This window comes from Leucopleurus acutus, assembly GCF_964270905.1.
Source record: "Leucopleurus acutus genome assembly, chromosome: 16".
NCBI lineage: Eukaryota > Metazoa > Chordata > Mammalia > Artiodactyla > Delphinidae > Leucopleurus > Leucopleurus acutus.
The window spans coordinates 9,279,214-9,299,072 of NC_139158.1; the positions used below are offsets into that span (position 1 = coordinate 9,279,214).

The 19,859-nt window shown below is 59.2% G+C and overlaps 2 protein-coding genes across 8 annotated transcripts in view; both read right to left on the minus strand.

The window, feature by feature from the left end:
- The window catches only part of TBL2 (transducin beta like 2), a 12,394-nt gene extending 11,541 nt beyond the window's left edge, over positions 1-853 (minus strand). Inside the window, exons 1-2 of the mRNA XM_082857371.1 lie at positions 837-853; positions 22-125 (exon numbers count right to left, since the gene is read on the minus strand). Of these exons, the coding sequence (XP_082713497.1) occupies positions 22-43 (22 nt within the window). The 5' untranslated portion in view covers positions 44-125; positions 837-853. The remainder of the gene's footprint in view (positions 1-21; positions 126-836) is intronic.
- A 1,974-nt stretch (positions 854-2,827) lies between these two features.
- Positions 2,828-19,859, minus strand: part of MLXIPL (MLX interacting protein like) — a 32,574-nt gene continuing 15,542 nt past the window's right edge. For 2 of the 7 annotated variants that reach the window (XM_082857378.1, XM_082857372.1), the window contains exons 2-15: positions 16,089-16,195; positions 12,061-12,143; positions 11,807-11,896; positions 11,465-11,509; positions 10,766-10,967; positions 10,561-10,641; positions 7,361-7,530; positions 5,542-6,070; positions 5,024-5,317; positions 4,545-4,867; positions 4,253-4,380; positions 4,049-4,172; positions 3,332-3,461; positions 2,828-3,064 (exon numbers count right to left, since the gene is read on the minus strand). In XM_082857378.1, the coding sequence (XP_082713504.1) occupies positions 2,946-3,064; positions 3,332-3,461; positions 4,049-4,172; positions 4,253-4,380; positions 4,545-4,867; positions 5,024-5,317; positions 5,542-6,070; positions 7,361-7,530; positions 10,561-10,641; positions 10,766-10,967; positions 11,465-11,509; positions 11,807-11,848 (2,187 nt within the window). In that variant the 5' untranslated portion in view covers positions 11,849-11,896; positions 12,061-12,143; positions 16,089-16,195 and the 3' untranslated portion in view covers positions 2,828-2,945. Of the gene's footprint in view, positions 3,065-3,331; positions 3,462-4,048; positions 4,173-4,252; positions 4,381-4,544; positions 5,318-5,541; positions 6,071-7,360; positions 7,531-10,560; positions 10,642-10,765; positions 10,968-11,464; positions 11,510-11,806; positions 11,897-12,060; positions 12,144-16,088; positions 16,196-19,859 lie in introns of all 7 variants that reach the window. The other 5 variants (XM_082857377.1, XM_082857376.1, XM_082857373.1 and 2 more) reach the window with 5 other exon arrangements.

The following is a 19,859-nucleotide window of genomic DNA, read 5'->3' on the forward strand; positions in this document are numbered from 1 at the left end:
TGACCCATCCCAGGGACTCACCTGTGACCTGGGACATGATCATTCTCTCCTGCAACAAACTGGCCAGGCCTCGGTAACACACCACAGGGCAGTGGGGTATAGGGAAGAGCCAAAGATGACTGTTCCTGTTGGCACAACTGTCTGGATGGTAGTACCCTTCCTGGGCATGGGGAACATGGAAAGGTTCAGGTTGGAGGGGGAAGAATGTGAGCTATAGTCTTGGAAATGATGAGTTCTGTTTTGGCTCCTTCAGGGTTAAGGGAGCTGTGGAACATTCAGAGGGGGAGGTCAGGGTGGCAGTCAGATACGTGGTTGTGTCCCTCTGGGGAGAGGGCAGCACAGATACAGAATAGGGAGACCTCAGCAGAGAGGCTGAAGGGGATGGCAGTGTCCAGGGCTTGCCATAGGGTGAGAAGGGTAGTGGGCCGAGGAAGAGGTTCCCACAGCAGGGACTGGGGAGGCACTGCCAGGGAGGGGGAGAGCCTGGTGAGAATTCTGGATCTGCAGAGAAAGAGTGATTCAAGAAGGAGGTCTGAAGGCCCAGGAGAACTGTGAAGTGTTTGTTGGATTTGGCAATAAGGGAGCCAAGTGACCTTGGAGAGAGCAGAGTCTGTGCAGGGGTGAGGCTGGGGAGGAAGGGCGGGGAGGAAGGAGGAGCCCAAAGTCAGGGGGCTGGGGGCAGATGGGAGGGGAAGGAGGGAAGGCAGGTGTCGACGGCTCTCTTAAGGGAAGGTGGCCTCTAGAGTGGGACACAGGGTCAATGGGATGTCTTATGGGGACCTTCCTGGCAGGATGAGTGGGTGAAAACAGCAGAACACAAACGGCCAGGAATTTACCTTTCAGAGAGCCTCTTCAAGCCTTTGTCTGCAGCAGCAAATACCACCTAAAGGCTGGGTACATCTGTCACCTGCACGGTAAAAAGTGGCTAAAAGCAGAAACTCTGAAGTAAGACAGTCTGGGTGGGCACCTCAAAAACTGCACACTGGGCTTCCCTGGTGGCGCAGTGGTTGAGAGTCCGCCTGCCGATGCAGGGGACGCGGGTTCATGCCCCGGTCCGGGAAGATCTGACATGCTGCGGAGCGGCTGGGCCCGTGAGCCATGGCCGCTGAGCCTGCGCGTCCGGAGCCTGTGCTCCGCAACGGGAGAGGCCCCAACAGTGAGAGGCCCGTGTACCGCAAAAAAAACAACGACAACAACAACAAAAAAACCTGCAAACTTGGGCTAGTTAACCTCTCTCTGTCTCAATCTTTCATCTGTAAAGTGGGGACAATAGTAATCGTTATGATAACTCTTCCATCGCGTTATATGCCACGCACTGTAGTAAGTGCTTTATGAATAGTTACTCTTCAATTCTCACCGCAGGCCTATAGAGGCAGGTGTGGAGAGGATTAGTGGGTGAATATAAATAAAGTGCCTAGAATCGTGCTTGGCACGTGGTAAACACTAGATGACAGTGCAGTTACTCATGTTATCATTATTATTATTCTACATGACTGAGGGAAGGTCAAAGCCCCCAGAAGACCGGCTCCTGTTTCTAGCCTGCAAATGTCTCCCCAAACGTCTCCAGAGGTTTCTGAGCACGTGAGAGGGCTCAGACTCGCCAGGCCTGAATGTAAGCTCCACGAGGAGAGGGGTGCAGCGGTGAACAGATTCCCCAGGGCCAAGACCATAGCTTGGTCTGTGGTAGGCCCTCAGGAAATATTTGTTAAATGAGTCAATGGAAGGGAATTCTCCAGCGGTCCAGTGGTTAGGACTTGGCACTTTCACTGCAGGGGGCACGGGTTCAATTCCTGGTCGGGGAACTAAGATCCCACAAGCGGAGCGGTGCAGCCAAAAAAGAAAATTAAAAAAAGGGTCGACGAAGCATTGGGGCCATTTGCCCCAACTTCCAATCTGCAGTATCAGTTCCTTCTAAGACATCCCGACCTAGTGGCCACCCACCCTCTGCTTGCACATCTCACACAGTGAGGCCGTCACTACCCGCTAAGGCAACGTCCTCCTTCTGGATGGTTCGGATGGAAGGCCCTGTCACTTCCACTCTGGGGTCCCGGCTCTGCCCTCCTCCAACGTAGAAGGTGGTGAGCCTCTCTGAACCTCCCCCGGCCATAGAGGATTTCCAGGCTGAGTGTCTGTCATCTCTCCCTTGACTCCCTGTGGCCTATTCACAACTCAGCCCCCAGAGGGATCCTGTTAAGAAGCTCTGTCTGATCTTCTTTCACCTCCACTCAAAACCCTCCAGGAGCTTCCAGCTCAGAGGACAAGCTAAGGTCCCTTCCTGGCCAGCGAGGCCCTCTACAAGGCCACCTCCCACTGCAAACCGCTCTCTTTCCATCCCAGAGTGAGAAACTCTGACAGTCCCTGACAGTTTCTGTTTTTATTGGTCAAGAATTCTTTACAAAATCCACACACATACCAGATGCCTCCCCTGGCTTGGCCACCCCCTGCCCTGCTCTCTCCTGGGATCAGACCTTCCTGGCCTCACTCAGGGATGCCATCCTGCAGCCCGTCCAGGCTACCAGTGGAGGAGCAGAGAGAAGGAACCTCCTTTTCTCCTTCCCGGCTTAGAAACAGAAGCCTGTGCCTGACCTGTGGGGGGAGCAGGTGGGAGTGACAAGGAAGCATCGTCCCCTTCCCTCTTTCAAACTCCCTGGGTTGCCAGCTTAGGCTCCCAAGTGCCACAGCTGCTAAGGCCTTGGGATCCTCTTCTACTTGAAGCTTCCCCGTCCCCATTTTGCAGACTGGAGAATGGAGGTCCAAAGAGGGAGGATGATCTCCCCAGGTCACAGCATTGTTGCTACAGTAGAGCAGGGACTGGAACTCAGTTCTTCCCGGCTCCCAGGAGATCAGAAGAAACCCTGCTTGAAAGCCGGGACCCGGAGCAGGAGGGGAGTGCCCAGGGAGCGCAGCCCCAGGGCAGCTGAGTGAGCAGCGTGGTCCGGCCAGCGCTATACAGATTTGCCAAGGGTGCCCTCTGTGACTGCTCGCGTGGCTTGCTCGGGTATACAGTCCGGGTCCGTCAGGATACTGGTAGATGTACTCAGCTGGCGTAGGGAGTTCAGAACAGCTGGGAAGACAGAGAGAGAGGGAGAGACACTTTCTGGGGTCAGGGCCCTACCCTTGGATGCTGAAGACAAAGGGATCGGGGGAGGTACTAGTTAGCAAGACTGTCAGTCATCCCCTCCTAGGATCTCTGTCTGCAGATGTCCTGGTGGCCCATCTGGGGGCATGGTGGGGATGGACAAGACCCTAGGCCACAGTGAAGACAGGCTGGACCTGGGGTCTGAGTAGGGTGGAACCCCCTGCCCTGAGGCTTGGCAGGGGGCTCACGTACTTGGTCGGAGAGCAGGCAGGGAGCAGTACTGGTCCAGCCAGGCCAGTGAGGTCTGGCGGAGGCTCTGCAGGCTTGCCGTAGACACCATCCCATTGAAGGATTCGAACAGAGGCCGGATGAGGATGCTGAACTGGACCCAGGTCAAGGAGCAGTTCTGTCATCCAGCTGGTACCCTCACCCATTTCACATGTAGCCCTGACATCTGGCCACTGTCCAGCCTTGAACCCTAAGGACTCCTACTGTAGCCGCCCTCCCATACACTAAGGCCCTCCCAGCTCTCTGGCTCTCAGGCCCTTCCCCCAGCTCCTCCAGGACCTTCCTTCTGGGCTGGACTGTCCCCCATCCCTGGGCTTCCTGCCCTGGCTCAGTCAAGGGCTTGACCAGGTAAGGGAGTGAGAGATTCTATGTCTTCCCACAGGCCCACCCCAGTCATGTTACTCCAAGTTTAGGTTCTCCCAAACTGCCCCTGGGACTTTGAGGGCAGGGCTGTGGTCCCCTCACCCAGGGGGCTCCCCCTCAGTTTCCCTCTGCTCCCAGCCCATCACTGGGTAATGCTGCTGGCCAAGATGCCAGGGGCCTTGAAGGAGGGGGTAGAATCGGAGCCCTTTCCTCTGGAATCAGCTCTGAGACCCTGCCTGGCCCGGGGAGCAGACCCTGTGTCGGGCCCAGCCTGGTCCGGCTGCAGCGCTCACCCCGCCATTGGCCAAGTGAGGATACTACCCAGAACTTCCAGTTATGCAGCGTGCGGGTCCGGACATAGTCATCGAACATGTCTCGCATTTGGTCGAACCGCTGGTGTGTGATGGGCACTCCCGTAGCAGGCAGCTGCTGCTGGCACAGGCTGGGGGCACGGGGCAGGTCAGGGTGGGGAGTCAGGCAGCAGGCCCCCTGGCCCAGCGCCTGCAGGGCCCCCCCACCCACTTGATGGCGGCATTGAGCGCCTCGATCTGGTCCCGGAGCTGCTGGGCCTCCTCCTGCTTGGCGGCTCGCTCCTGCTGCAGCATGGCGATGTACTCGGCTGTCTTCTGCAGCGTGGTGGCTTTGCTCATCTACGGCAGCACCGTAGGGCTGGGCTCAGGGACTGGGGGTCCCCCACCCCGGGACCCACTGAGGCACTGGGATGGCAGGAGGCAACCGGGTGTGTGGAGGGCCCTGGGGTGTTCCACGATGGGGCCCTGGGGCTCGGGGGTGCCAGCCTGGGCTGGAGACGCACCTTGAGGTTGGGCTGGGTGCTGAGCGTGCTCACCAACCCGTGCAGAGTGTCAAACCCCAGCTTGATGTTGAAGCGCCGCTTCTGCTCCGCAGAGATGTGTGTGATGCGCCGGTTTTCGGTCTGAGGGGGCAGAAAGCGGGGTGAGCCTAGGAGGGGGCGTGGGAGGGCCTGTGGGGAGCAAACAGACCTTAGGGTGAGAAATGGTGCCACCTTGTTGTCCGGATGGCCCCGGCTTAGGATGCATTGAGGGGAAGAGATGCACGTGCTCAGAGTCCCCGGGTCCGGCAGGGAGTTGAGCTCCCCAGACAGCCGCCGCTCACCACCTGTGTCGGAGACAGACAGACCCACAGACAGACCAACACAGGGGAGAGGGTCCCATTTCCCTGGCCCTCTCATCCTGGCCCCAGATGTAGTCCCCCCTTCTTCCTTCCCCTCCCTCCCTCCCACAGAGCTCCCCGATCCCTGCGACCCCTCTTTACCGCTGGGTGCTGGGGGCGAGAGCCGCTCCGCTTTGGGGACAATCAGGGGCCTGGGAGGGGCCAATGTGGCTGGACCCGGAGGTGGTCGGGGCGGTGTAGGGGCCGGGGTCAGGGGAAAGAAGGTGCAGGGGAACTCGGGGGCTATCTCCTGCTGGGGTGGAGAAGGGCAGAGAGTCGGGGTGAAGCCCCGGGGTTCACCGCCACCTCCCAGTGCCCGCCATCTTACCGGGGACCCTGGGGACCGGAGGAGGGTGCTGGACACAAGCGCAGGTTCCAGGGCTTGCTCAGGCTTGGCTGTGCACAGACAGAACTGTGAGGGCTGCTGGGGCCCCCATCCCATCATCTCCCAAGACCCCGTCCCTCCCCTCCTCACTGCCCACACCACTTTTGGGTTCAGGGCCCAGGTCCCTCATTCCTTGCCACCTGCCCTCCGGCTGAGCCTGCCCCTTAGCCTCCACCCTGTAATCCCACAGGCTCCCCACTCCGCATCTGGTCTCCACATCCCCTTCCCAGCTCACCTGCTGTGAGCAGCTGTGCGAGGCAAGGATTGTTGCCCCCGGCAGTGGCAGGGGCCAAGGTGGGGGGGCTGGGCCTCCGCCCCCTGGGGGACTGGGTAGGGGGCTTGCCTCTGGGCCGCGTGCCTTGGGGCACGGTGAAGTGAGGCCCCAACGGGGGCTCCGAATACCCCGAGGGTAGAAGGTCTAAGGGGAAGGGGACGGGGGCAGGGCCTGGACCCAGCTGGGGGGTGGGTGCGAAGGCCGTGGGAACAGACGGCGGGGACACTCCCGGGGCAGGAGGGACAGGAGGGAAAGAGAATCTGGGAGAGAAGACAGGCTCTTCCTGCAGCATAGCAGGCAGTGGAGCCATGGGAGGGAATGGGGGTGGGGCACAGGGCTCCAGGCCAAGCCCCTTGGCAGGGCTGGGGTATTGGAGGAGGGGTGGGCATGCAGGAGTGGGTGGGAGCTTGGGCTTGGGGTCTTCAGGAAGGAGGAAATCAGAGCTCAGGAAGGCACTGGAGTCCAGAGGGCCAGGGCAGCTGTTCCGAGCCTGGTTGGGGGACAGAGAGCAGGGGAGAGAGCTAGCCTTTCTGAGGCCTCCCAGGCAGCCTCTTGCCCTGCCTGAGCTCTGGACTGGGCACTGGGAGAGTTGGGAGAAATGGTCCCTGGCCTCAGACACACACCCCAAGAAAATTATAATCTAATGAGGGGAAAGAGTGGAACCCATTTATGCACAAATTAGGCATGAGAAAGAGCATCAATCTTCCTGCCTGCCCATTCGTTCACCAAATAACTTACCAACCCATCCATCCATCCATCCATCCATCCATCCTCCATCCATTCACCTACCTATCTATTCTCTCATCTATGAGCTAGCTCATCTACCTATATTTCTACCAGCCTACCAGGTATTAACCCATTCACCAATCCATCCAACCACCTATACTTCCTTCACTCACCCACCAACCCACCCATAGTCCATCCATCTATCCACCATCTGTGTATTCACCAGCCGCACATCCATCCACCAGCCCATTTATTGATCCACCAAACTACTTACTCATTTACAGATTCATCCACCAGCCCATCCATCCAACCAACCACTCACCTACCTATATATATACACCAACCTGTAAGCATCTACCCCCATCTACAACCCAGTGATCTCTTCTCCAACACACCCATCCATCCACACACTCATCCGTTCACTCACTTGCTCACTCATTGGGCAACCATTTACCCAGTGCCGTTAATGTGCTTGAACTGTGCTAAGTATGAGAAGATGCAGCGGTGAGTAAAGCATAGCCCTTCCAGCAAGGAGCTCACAGTCTAGTCAAGGAGAGAGACCTCTCAAACAACGAACTATGCTAGTGCCTGAGAAGTCTGATAACGGAGGGAAAAGGCAACTATCCTAGCATCATGGGGGCAACATCTGAAGGGGCCTGGGAGTTCCTGAACCAAAATGATGGAGTCACTGCTTCCTAAATGCACACGCTCAGCTTCGGCCTCCATGCTTCCGTTCCTGCTTCTCCTCCCCTCTACTGGTCTCTTCTTCTGCCCAAACCCAAGTCATTCATTAAGGCCCAGAACTCCCCCCTCTTCCAGGAAGTCCTCCACAAGCAGCCCAGCTCCACGCTCCTCTGTCCTCAGGCTCCCCCCCAACCATCTTGTCAGTTCTGCTTCACGAGGGTCTTTCCTCCCCAGCTGAACGGTGCCCTCCTGGAGGCCACAGATGGGGTCTTTCTCCCCCTCCAGTCTCTCTTGTTGGACTGAGCATGCTCAGGAAGTACCCTGAATACCTCCGGGGTGTGGGCAGGTGAGCTGGGCAGGGTGAGCTCACCTGCAGGCGGTTATGTCCCGAGAGGTGGGTCATGCCCGAGCAGGCGGAGGGCACCTCCGAGCCCAGGATCCCACTGCTGAGGACAGGGTCAGCCATGGGGCCGAAGCTGGGGGGCTCCAGGAAGCTTGAGGGTGTAGGTGTCTGTGGGGGGCGGTAGTTGGTGAAGAAATCTGTAATTCAGACACACAGGGTGGCAGCTGTCAGCGCTAAGGCCGCGGCTGGAAGCAGCGGGCTGGCCCTGTCCCCAGGCTGGGCTGGCAGTGGGGTGAGGGCCGGCGAGGGAGGGGGGGGCCTTTCACAGGAGATTGTGAAACTGGGAGAGTTTCTGTCTCACTCAGGGGAAGCCACAGCAGAGGCTCTGGTGGGATGGGCCTGAGTGGGAGACAGCAGGGGGATGTGCGGGGGTGTCAGTGGGACACCCCAGGAAGCAGCCTTCCCACCGAGCCCCAAAACTGGCTCCAGAGGCCCCCCTTCCCCACCCCCGGCCTGGGAATCCCAGGCCTTGTCTGCTTCTGTTACCAGCTCTGCTGGGGACGTGGTGGGGCGGGGTGGTACTGGTACTGGAGACTACCGGGGAGGGAAAGGGTGGGGTCCAAGGGGAGGAGGTCTAGGATGGGGAAAAGGGCATCATGGCGTCAGGAGTTCACGGAGTGAGTTAGGGGTGAGAGGGGTCAGAAGGTCAGTGGGTCTGGGACAAGTCGGGTTTGCTGGAAGGTCAATGGGTAGGGCTACAAGGACAGAGCTCAGGAGTGTGGGTGAAGGGACTAAGGGGGGTCAGAGCAGGGGTCAGAGGGTGGGCTCAGAGCGGGGGCAGGAGTGAGGGGGTGCTGGAAGGCCTGGAAGAGCTGGCGGGGAGCGGGGCAGCCAGATTGTTTGAGGTGCGGGTTGTGTAAGCCCCAGGCTATTCTGGTTTTGGGAAGCAGCTGCCTGCGGCCTAACCACATCCCGGGCCTGGGTGCGCCCGCCCGCCCGCTCCCTTCCGGGCACCTTTCTCTGACCCTGAGCAGTCTCCTGTCTGCACCAGCTCCCAAGGCCTCCTGGTCTGGTCAGACGCGACCCCACTGGCCTTGGATGGACCCCAGCCCCCTGGCCAAGACAGGTGGTCAGGCCTTTCTCCCGGGGGCCCCCTCGAAGGAAACTCAGGAGTGGGATAAGCCAGCACCAAACCTCGAGGCTGACCAGGTCTTATTTGTGCATCTCATGTGACTGGGGGCCCGTGTGCTGCTGGATGGCCGGCTCTGCGTGTGTCAGTCTCATGTAACACCTGTCTGTCTGCCTCCCTGTGTGTCGGTCCCGCTGTCTGGAGCTCTGTCTGAGTCCGTGTGCACCTGCCCCGGTGTGAGGTGCTCAGTGTGCACATGTCTGCCCTGTGCCCACCTCTGTGTGTGTCTGTGTGTCTTTCTCGGCCACAAGGTCCGAAGGGCTCTTCTTGCTGTCCTCCTGCCTCTCTTCCACAGAAGGACTGGGTGGCAGCGGGTGAGCGGCTGCCGATCCTCCACCCCTGGCCCCCAGGGACCACGGGCCTCATCACGTAGCCCCGGGATGCTCAGGGCCACAGAGCAGCTGCTGCTCACCGTGCCGCCCACTCCCCAGAACCCGGTGGGGCTCACAGAGCAGCAAGCCCAGCCCAGCCTGAGTCACCACGTCCCCTCACCACGGCGTGTCCCCACCCCACGCCCGCAGAAGGCACTTCCGAGTCCCAGCCACCCGCGGAGCCCTCCCACGCTGTCGCCCCCACTGACCCGCCATCCCCTGGCTGAGCCCCTCCCCCGCCCGGTGCTTCCCTGAGGGGCCCTCAGCCAGCCTCTCTCTGCTCCCTGAGCCCCTCCACCAAGCCCCCTCCCTCCACAGAGTTATGGCCCCCTCACTAGGTTTCCTCTCAAGTGAGGAGCTCTTGGGGACCAAGCGGCAGCCCTGACGGCCCTGGCGCTCCCTGCCCTCCCAGTTCACGGGGCGCTTAAGGGGGCCACACTAGCCGCCTCCCCTGTGCGACCCACACCCCCTACCGTAGGTTGCCCTCGCTGGCCCCCACCCTGGCAGCCACCCTGCACTGAGAGAAGTCGCTTCCCAGCCCCGGTCGATCAGGTTTTGCCCAGAGCCTGGGTTTGGGGGGCAGCGGCTGGGCTCCTACCTGCTGCAGGGGTCTGTGTGCCCAGACGGGGCTGCTGCCCTCCCAGGCTGGTCTGCTCCCAGGGCACTGCCATCAACACTGCTGTCCCCGCAGCCCCCAGCCCCCACCCAGGCAGGCATGGGGGTGGTTCCTCATTCCCTCGTCCCCGCCCCATAGGCTTCCACCTCTTAACTGACAGGCCCAGGACCCTGCCAGTCAGGAAGGAGTGGAGGGGTCACCCAATGCAAGCCTTTATCCCAGGAACCCCCTTTCTGCACCCAAGACCTCAGCTGAGACAGGCTGAGCCTCCATATCTGACCCCCAGCACGGCTCCGGAGCCCCCTAAGTGTGTGGCTCTCAGCAGCAGTCTAAGTGAAGAAAGCGATGCGAGAAACAGGCTGCTACAGAGACAAGAAGAGACGTCGGCCCACATGTGCTATATAGACATGATATCTCTGGAGGGACACGAGAAAGCGGCGACTGGTGGCCCTGGGGTTCAGGAGAGGGAGCCAAGGCCAAGGGCTACTTTAAAGAATGCTTTGTAAGATACGATTCCTGGGATTTTCTTAAAAATAACATAGGAGGGGAGAATTGGGTGAGGTCTAGACGAGATAAGAATGGCCAAGAGTTGATAAATGTTGACGTTGGTGAGGATTCCATGAGGGTCAGTGAACTCCTCTCTCCCTACCTGTGTGTATGCTTGAAATGTTCTTTAATAAATAGTTTTTTTAATGAATTATATAAATACTGATAAATAGACCCAAACAAAGGAGAGCCATCAAAGACCCTCTCTCCCCTGAGAGAGTCCCAGCATCTATTGCTCTCCTGGGAACTCCCCAGAGCCTGCAGCTTCAACGCTCCTGGTCCCCTGTCCCCTGCTAGGTACCCTGTCTGGCTTGCTCTCACCTGAGGCCACGGCGCCTGCATCCCAAGGCCAGACAAAGGGAGACCAGGAAGATCCCTCAGAAATCACCCAGATCATCCGCCCTCCCAGAGGGGCCTGGGACTGGCCTGAGGTCTCAAGCGTACTGGGGCTTTCCTCCCACTGACCCTGACCATCCACTCACCCAGGAGGAGGGGCCTGCCCCACCTGAGATCTCCATGAAGTCATCCAGGCTGGGCTGCAGAGGCGTCAGGTCTGGCTGGATCATGTCAGCGTTGCCAACATAGGCTGGAGGGGGCAGTGGTGATGTCAGCAGCATCGGACAGGGTGGAGTGGGGGCACCCATGCCTGGCCATCCTCCCTTGGCTGCCTGGATCCCCTCAGGCCTCCCTTTCCTGGCGCAGCCCCTCACCGTCCTCGGGGGGCAGCTGCAGGGGTGTAGGGCCGGGCTGAGTCATGGTGAAGAGTGTGTCGGAGATGTCGGACAGAAAGCAGTCGAGATCCAGAAGCTGCCGCCCGCCGGTCTGCTCCTCTGGGCCCGCCAGCAGGACGGGCACCACGCTGGTGAAGAGCTGCTCGCACCATCGCTCCGGCGGCTGCCACCCCCCTTCCACCTGAGGAGACAGAGCTGTCAGCAGCCCCAGGTGGGCTCCACTGCCCTACTCCTTCCCACCGCCCCCTGCCTGGGGGATGAAGTGGTCAGCCATCCAGGGGGCCTCTCTGCAGACAGCCCCTCCTCTCCTCTCTCCGGTGGACCCAGTTTGCTGCCTGAAAGGCTAGGGTCACCCCACTGGCCTCCAACAACTCCTCCCAGGAGAGAGGCTGGGGTGGCCTGCTGAAGAGATGAGGGTCCCTTCCCGCCCCTACACTTTTCCCTACCTGGGTCCCCAGTTCTTAGAGCCCCATACTTCCCCACCACTTGCTTAGTGAACCAGAAGGCTTGGGGTCTTCCCACCACTGCGCTCCAATGCTGCCCTTCCCAAGAGGAGAAAAGCTCAATTAATCAACCAGAGGACACACCCACTCCACTCACGTCCCACCCTCACCCCACCACCACTGCCTCACCCACCCGGAGGGAAGCATCCATTCTCTGGGTCCAGGGAGCACCCACCTGCTTTGGGGCCAGGAGATCCCCTTCCCTGCTGGACTTACGGAGCTGCAGGAACACACAAAGGTGGACACTGGATCCCTTTCCGCTCCTCCATCGCTCCCCGCCAAGGCCTCCCTACTCACTAGCTCCCCCAGATCAACCGGATCCCTCACTTCCCCTCGGAAGCTCTTTGGCCCTGGGAGGTAAGGAGGTTGCGAGGAGGCCCTGTGGCCACTGGGTGGCGCTGTCGGCCTGGGTCTTAATGGAGGACAGGGTCGGGGTTGGGGTTGGGGGGAAGCCCTCCGGGGCTCTTGCAAGAGAGGCCGTGGCCAGAAGTCGCAGGGGAAAGGGCCCCCCACTGACCCGCTTCTTGTAGTAGATGCGCCACTTATGGTACTCGCGCATCACCACCTCGATGCGCCGCTTCCAATAATTCCCCTCCAAGACGACGGCCTGAGGAGGGCCGGGTAGGGGACTCAGTGCGAGGGGCGGCACTGACCCCACCCCTCACCCAGTCTCCCTCTGGGCCAGCCCCTCCCGCTCAGCATGAGGAGTGATGGGCAGGAGGGGCCTGGCTTGGTGGGGCGGCAGGTGGTTGGTCCCGTGGTCTCAGCTACCTCCGGTTTCCGGTGCTCATCAGCCTCAGGCCCCTGCAGGGGGGTCACGAAGCCACACACGGGGCTCTTCCTCCGCTCCACATCTGAGAGAAGAGCGCCAGGTCAGGGGTGTCCAGCTCCCTTGTCTCCCACTCCAAGGGGCCTGGGACTCAAGTGCCACACTATGAAATCCTGCTTGGCCTTCCATGCTCTGATTAAGTGCCACCTCCTCCAGGAAGCCTTGCTGCCTGCTCTAGCTCTCCCAGATCTCCCTCTTCTATGAGACCCTGTAAAACAAACCTCCCACACCCCATCTGCCCCCTTGGGAGCCTAGTAGGTGTGCAGGCAATGCTTGCTGAATGGCATTGTTGGGCCACACGAAGTTAATTGCCCCAAGAAGGTCCTGGTCAGGCTGGCGGGCTAGAGGTCCAGAGCCCTGGTCCCCTGCTTCAGGATACCCAATTCCATCTGAGAGCCACCGCTGGCCCACTTCAGGCCACCTGCCTGAGCCCTTTCTCTGCCTCCTCCACTCCCATCCCTGTCTTCAGCCTTATCTCTCTCCAGGCTCCTTTTTGGCCTATAAACAAATTCCAGGCTCTCCTTTACCTCTCAAACCTTCCCCTTCCTTTGCTTCCCAACAAGCTAAATTTCTTCCCATCACCCCTTTGCTTTCCTCCCAGACTCTGGCAGACCTGTCACTCACCACATCCACCTCTGCCCTCCCAGTTGCATTGTCGCCTCCGGTACCTCAGCATCTGCCCGCACACCCACCCCGCTGGCCCAGCTCCTGAACACAAGGCTCTGGCCCTCCCCAGTCCTGTCCTCCGAGACCTTGGCTGCAGGGCACCCTCCTCCTCCCTAAGCCCCGGGAACCTTCCCTCTGTTCTCCTACTTCCCTGACCACTTTTCACTGGCCCTTCTGCCAGGCCCACTCCCCCTAGCCTCTCTCACCCTGCTCCTTTCCAGTTTCAGACCCATCTTCCAGCTGCCTGGGGAACCTCCATTAGGAAGTCTCAAAACATCACTCTCAGACGTTTGGGAACTTCCCTCCCAAGCCCACGCCTCCTCTGGACTGCCAACACTGCATCCCAGTCTCCCAGCTCCCCACCATCTCCCAGTGTCCCCATCTAATCCTTGGACTAACCCTCTCAATCCCAAGGGTGTGTGGCATTTCTTCCACTGTCCCCTCCCCTCCATATTCTCACTGTTCCCCCTGGTCTGGCGTCATTTCTCGCCTAGACCTCCCTGACTCCAGCCTCACACTCTCCAGCCCATCTTCCTGCTGCGGCCAGGTCAATTCTTCCTAAAGGGCAGTACAGGCCTGAACCCCTCCATGGCTCCCTGAACCTCCAGGATAAAGCCCACACCCCTTAGCCTGGCTTCCAAGCCCTCCGGGACTGGCCCCACTGCTTCTCCTGCCTTTCCATTGCCTTCATATGCCCCACCTTGAAGCCAGACCCGAACCACCCCCCAACAACAGCCCTCTGGTTTTATTCTATGTGGAATCCCCTTCCCTTCCCTCTGCCTCATCACGTCTGCCCTCCCATCAGGATAGCCTAGGGCTGCTCCTGTTCTAGGAAGCTTTCCCTTGTCTGAAACCCCATGGTCCCATGTGCCTCACTTTCCACCCTGCCTTGGCCATTTCTCTACATGCTGGCCTCTCTGTTGGGAGTGAAGGCAGAAGCTGTTGCTTTTAGCCCCAAATCCTTACATCTGGCACAGAGCTTGGCACACAGCAGTCCAGGCTGCGTGGACTCCTGGGGGTTAGAGCAAGGAGGATCTCAGAGTATCTGTTCCTGGCTGCCTAGTTGAGGATATGAGCACCAGGAAAGACTGGGCTTGCCCAGGGCCCCCAGAGAGTCAGTGCTGAGCAGGCCCGGTCAGGCTCTGCCCTCCCCCACTTGGCAACCCTGTGCTCTGGACAGAAGGGCAGGGATCATGTGGCTTCCTAGAGCTGGGACATGCTTTATTTAACAATGATAAGTTCATCCATTCATGCAGCCTCCTAGGCCCTTGCACCTATGCTGGGATAGATGCTGGGACAGGGGATCCATGAATGAATCGGGGAGGAATCTCCCAGCTTAGTGGGAGAGACAGGAAAGCACACACATCACATGAGCTAAAGCAAGGTGGAGAGTCAGCTCATGAGAGGTGCTCTGGGATATCAGAGGAAATCAGGATGACTTGGGGGTGTGGAAAAGGAAGGGCTCTTGGAGGCCAGGAGCCTGCCGAAAGGGTGGGGGTGTGAGGGGGAGGAGCCAGGCAGCCCTCCAGCAACCCCACTACCCCCCCTTTCCTGAAGTGCCCCTTCAAACCTTCCGTGTTCAGGGAGGAGGAGTCCTGACATTGGTTAGAGGCCTGCTGTTGCTATTATCGCAATAATAGTAGTAAATCCCAGCAGCTCACCTTCAGGGAGCCCTTGTGTGTTTCAGGCCCTGTGCTGAGATACGGACCATCTATCTCGCTGAAAACTCACAGCAAACCTCAGCAATAGGATCTGTTATGATTCCCACTTGACAGATGAGCAAAAGCACCAACTGGGGGAGGCTAGGGACTTTCCCAAGGTCACACAGCTAGGGTGTGCTGGAACTTGACTCAACCCCCTCTGACTTAGAACTTGGGGTCCTTCCATCACCTTGTGCCACAAGCTGGGTGAGGACCCCTGGGTGGCACCAGAAATTTCTTCTGCAGAGAGAAGGGTCTGCACCCCATCCAGCTTTGAGGGGAAAGGGTACAGGGTGAAAGCTCAGGGTGGGGTGGGAGGGTGAGGGAGTTAGAGACACCTCCCCCCCCCCCCCCCCCCCCCCCCCCCGGCCTATCAGCTTCCTGGTTTGGGCAGGGCCCGTCCCTAACATTCTCAGGCGAGGGCTGGAAGCCAGCCAGCTGGGAGCAGTGAAAGGAGCGCTGGGCTGAGTTGCAGAGCCCTGAACTCACAGCCAGTCATAGCTCTGCTCCTTTTATGCTCAGTGACCCTGAGTAAGTCACTCGCCTTCTGGGTCTCACTTGCTCATCCATAAAATGGGGGGTGATAAAACCTATCTCCCAGGGTTGCTAGGAAGCCTTAAATAAGATGATTTAGGAAAGTGCCGGGCACAAAGATGAATAGAAACCAAAAACAAACAAACAAAAAAAAAACCACTTGTTTTCTCTGCTTGAATGGAATCCAGTGGGGCCACTACAGAGAATACCGTGTGTGTGTGGTCCCTCCTACGCTGTGTGTTCCCAGCTCAGCGCAGCCTTTGATCCTACAGGAGGACCTTACTGAGCTGGACAAGGTCCAGCACAGGTCTCTCAGCCTCTGCTACCCTGCCATGGGGCATAGGTGGGTTTTGTATCCCCAAATGAATGACCGTGACCTCCTCAAGGGTACATCGGATTCAACCATCATTTATTAAGCACCAACTTTGTGCCAGCCCTGTTCATACCTGTTATCCCCATGCTAGCCATCAAAATTAGGACTCTTGGCCTCATTTTATAGATGAAAAAATGGGTTCAGAGAGGTTAGACAACTTGCCTGCAGTCACACAGCCAGCAAGGGGCAGAGACAGGGTGGGAAACCAGCTCTGGGTGACTCCAAGACCAGAGTCCCTTCCACATGGCCTCTCTGGGCCCCCTCCCCCCAAATCTCCATGGTGGGGAACCTAAGGACGTCAGTGGAAGGCTGGTAGAGACCCACCAGGATCTGAGTTTCCCCTTTGCAAAGGGGTGCGATTGGCCCGGATAGTACTGAACGCCTCTTTCTACCCTGGCATTTGAGGCACCTGACTACACTAATGGGATGCAGAATGGGCCTTGAACTGTTCCCCAAATCTCAGCTCACTTTAGGACTTCTGAAGGGTGACCCCTGCTGTGTTCAACTTCAGAGTGGAGAGCGCCCTTTGGGACACATCCCCCAAGACCCTCTGGGTTTCGAAGCTGTTGAGGGGTCCTGATGCTGGGGACCTGGCCTCCCCGAAAGCTCTCTGTGGCTGCTGGCCCTGAGGGCCCTGGGGGTTTCCGGGGCAGCCCCTTTGTCAGCCCTCCTGCTGGGGCCTGTGGTGCCCACTCACACTGGATATACCAGGCCCTCCAGATGGCGTTGTTGAGGCGGATCTTGTCCCGGCACAGCAGCTTGAGGCCTTTGAAATTCTTCCACTTGGGAGAAACCAGCTTGCCACTGTCAGAGGGAGAGGGCTGGGTCAGGGGGGGCGTGGAGAAAGGGGATGGTTGGAGGGGGCTGGCTCCACTTTCTTCCCATGCACGAGGCACTCATCTATGGTGGGCAACTTGATGGACACCCCTCCCAAATCCTGCCCCTCACTCTAATCTGCCTGAAATGTCTACCCTGAGAGGCAGACCTTTAAAATACTCTCCCAGGTCCCCACTTGGGGCCTCTGTGTTCTTTGGTGAGACCTGCTGAAATCTGTTGATCAGCTCAGGTGTCAGAAAGACAATGCCCATTGGCCTCACAGGCATCTATCTCATAGGCTGGCTAAGGAGGGTTTTCACCTGTTTCTTACTTAAGGAAACTGAGGGTCAAGAAACGAAGGGGACATGCCCAAGGTCACATGACATGACGGAGAATCACTCAGGACCTGTGGCTTTTTCTCCACCAGTCTCACTGGCCCCCTTAGGCCTAGGGGATGGGTAAGGTTTGTCTGAGTAGAGACAGAGCCTCTTCACCAGAGGCAGCCTCCAAGCAGCCAGCCACTGCCTTTTCACTGCCCTTCTGGTGTCTGCCCAGCCCAGAATCCCAGGATGGCAATCTGGACTGACCTGGAAGGTGCACCCCTTCCCAGGGGTGTGTGCAACACAATAGCCACCAGGGCCCACCCAAAGGAAGGCAGCTAGGATGGTAGAGTGATGGGCAGGCGGCACCTTGACCCTAACACTGACCCTGACTCTAACCCTAGTGGTCAATCAAATCCATGAGACGGAAGGGCTCTACCAGGTGAGGGGCTTGACTCTCAGGGTCCTGATGGGCACAGGCCAAGTCTGCCACCCCCGGGAGCTGGCCTAGGAGGCCAAGATGTTCAGGGTCTTAGACCCCTGCTGGCCCCGCCCTCGCTCCTCATGATTCACAAGCTGGGTTATGCATGAGTCCCCTCTGGCCCAGCTTCTCCAACCCTTGCTCACACGGAAGGCTGAGGCCCCAAGGCTTAGTCTTTCAGAACGCCAGGCCTGCTCTCTCCAGGGCCCTCTCCCAGTTCCTGGGGGTGAGGGGCAGGTGGGTGGCAGTCTGGCTCCTGCAGCCCCTTGAGTGCATGGGTCACTGGGTCCCCTCTACTCTCTGGTCTCCAAGCTCCTGTGTTTGCTCTGGAGTTGGGGGGGGACTGCTACCCCCAGGCACAACAGGCCTCATTACCCAAATAGAGTACATGGCCCAAGCACCCAGGCCCGCTGGCTGGCCCCTTTCCCTCCTAAGTCAGATAAACACCATCTGTCTAGAAGGGAGACATGGAGTAGGGGCACTCTGATACCTCCCGGGCCAGCTTCTTCTGGGGCACCTGGGGGGACTCCTGAGTTTGTTGCCCCAGCCTGTATCCCAGCAACCTCCCAGCCCCCTCTGATCACCCCGCGCCCTACCCCCAGCCTGCCTGCCCTCCCTCCTCCATTTCCCTGCTGAGGAGGCTACAGCGTTTGTGGCCAGGCAGGGCTGGGGGAGGTGAGACAGTGACATCCACGCCCAGGAGGAAAGGATTTGGTCTGTGCTGGGCCTGTTGGCTGGGAGGCGAGGAGAGGGGCCCAGCCTGGAGCCAAAAGCCTGTGACCAGGGTTCAAGGGATTCTTACGAGCAATAGAAATTCTGGGAATCTTGGGGATGGGATGGAGAAAACTCAGAACACCCCGCCCTCCCCTCCCCCCCCACATATCTACCTTGTGGAAATTTCCCTGGAGATTTCCTTAGGGTCCTGCGTGCTCCACCTCACTCCTGAGGCCACTCTTTCCATAGCTAGCCAGCTCTGACCATGAACAAGTGTTTTCTTGGACCTTCCAGAACCTGCCTCCCTGGGGGTTCCACCCGCAGAACCATGGAACACGGGCCTCCTCCCAGTGCAGCAGTCCTCTCTCTGCCCATACAGCCCTGCTGAGGGTGAAAGCTGGTCAGACGTCTACAGGCTGTTCTCCGGGTCAAGCTGGCCAGTTCTTCCTGGCACCTCTGGACTCCTTGCCTTGCTGTCCCTGCCCATCTCCTTACTCTCTTGGGATACCCCAGCTTCCACAATCCTCTCCCCTCCAAGGAACCCCTACAATTAGGGGTCTTTAAGGGCTAAAACACTGTCCCAGTCTGAGCCTCAGGTTTTTCTTCTATGGGGGAACTCAAAGGCTCCTCTGACACTGAGCCACTACCATCCCTGGCACTTAGGACCCCACCCGGGGCGGGCCACAGAGGCTGAATATTCTGGGGGTTTAGGGAGAAAGCCCAGCCCTCTCTACCCCAGCTGCCCCTGAATGGGGTCACATCAGCTTCCAGTCAGCCTCCTAGTGTGGGCGGTTCCTGGACTGTGCTCTGCCCCCTGCCTTGCCATTTCCCCTGAACCTCCCCTTTTGGTCACTGTGGTCTGAGATAGGGGCATGAGCCAGCCCAGGCAGAGCAGTGTGTAATGTAAAGCAGAAAGCTTAAGTTGGGAATGGATGGGAAAAGGGGGACCCTGGGGGAGTCTGGGGAGCAGGGGTGCCCAAATCTGGTGTACCGTGACCTTAGATGCCCTTTCCCAGGAGGTCCCCTGATGTCCGAGGAGGGGCGGGAGGAAGGGATGGGAATTTGAACTTTCCACACAGGTCTGGCGCTCTGGATGATCAGATTGCAACACGACCTGGGCCCGGGGCCAGAGCGTGTGGGCCAAGGTTACAAAGCGTCCAGCCAATGGAGTCGAGGCTGGGCGCCACAGTGGGGGGTGGGCAACACTCTTCCCCAATCCCCACCCCAGCTCTGGATCCCAGTCAGAGCAAGTGCAGGTCTGTAGCCAGCGGTTCTCAGAAGAGGAGGAGGAGCCGCAGAGGAAGAGGAATATTTACACAGAGAAAAGATCAAGGCTGGCCGATCCCCCTTTCTCCCCTACGGTTCTCGGTTGATAATTTATCCTGGTCCCTCCGCTCCGGGGAACTTTGCTCTCCGGGGCACTGAGCCAGGACCCCGGTTCGCGCCCTCCCCTGGGACACAGGAGTGGAGCTGGGGTCGGGCGCGGCCGGCGTGCTCTGCGACGCGCCAATCAGGGGTCCCAGGCAACATTAGGCGCTCAGCCTCGCGTGGCGACCCGGGTGGGCGAGGCCACGCCGCCCGGAGACCAGCCCCACGCGGCCTGCAACACCCACTGCCGGACCACGGCTGGGAAACTAAGAGTTGCGCCCCTCTGGGCCGGCCGGGGCACCCTCCTCCCGCCACCCTCGACCTAGCAGGTCAAGAACAGGTGTTCCGGCAATTGAGGGGTGCAGGGTGGACGAGAGACTGGGTTTCAGTCGACGCTGGCTATGAATTGGGACAACATGGGCGCGAGGCGTATCGCGAGGGTGCAAGAACAGAGCGGGCCTGGGCGGGGACTGCTGCGTTGGGAGCGGAAGGCTGCAGGTTGTCCGGTGGAGGGGCCCCCGGAGTGGAGGGTGGGAATGTTAGGATGGCCTAGGGTCCTGGGAGCGCAAGGGATGCCCTGGGGGCATTCTTTGGGGGCAGAGGGGTCGGGACGGGAGAGAGAGGCCCGCGGTGGGCCTACGGAGGTCGAGGTGGAGGGCAGGAGATCCCAGCCTTAGGGAAGGGGGTCTCGGTGCTGAGGAATGGGAACCAGGAGGCGCGCAAGCATGTCGGGGGCCAGTGGGCTGGGCCGGGGTCAGAGGACGCTCCG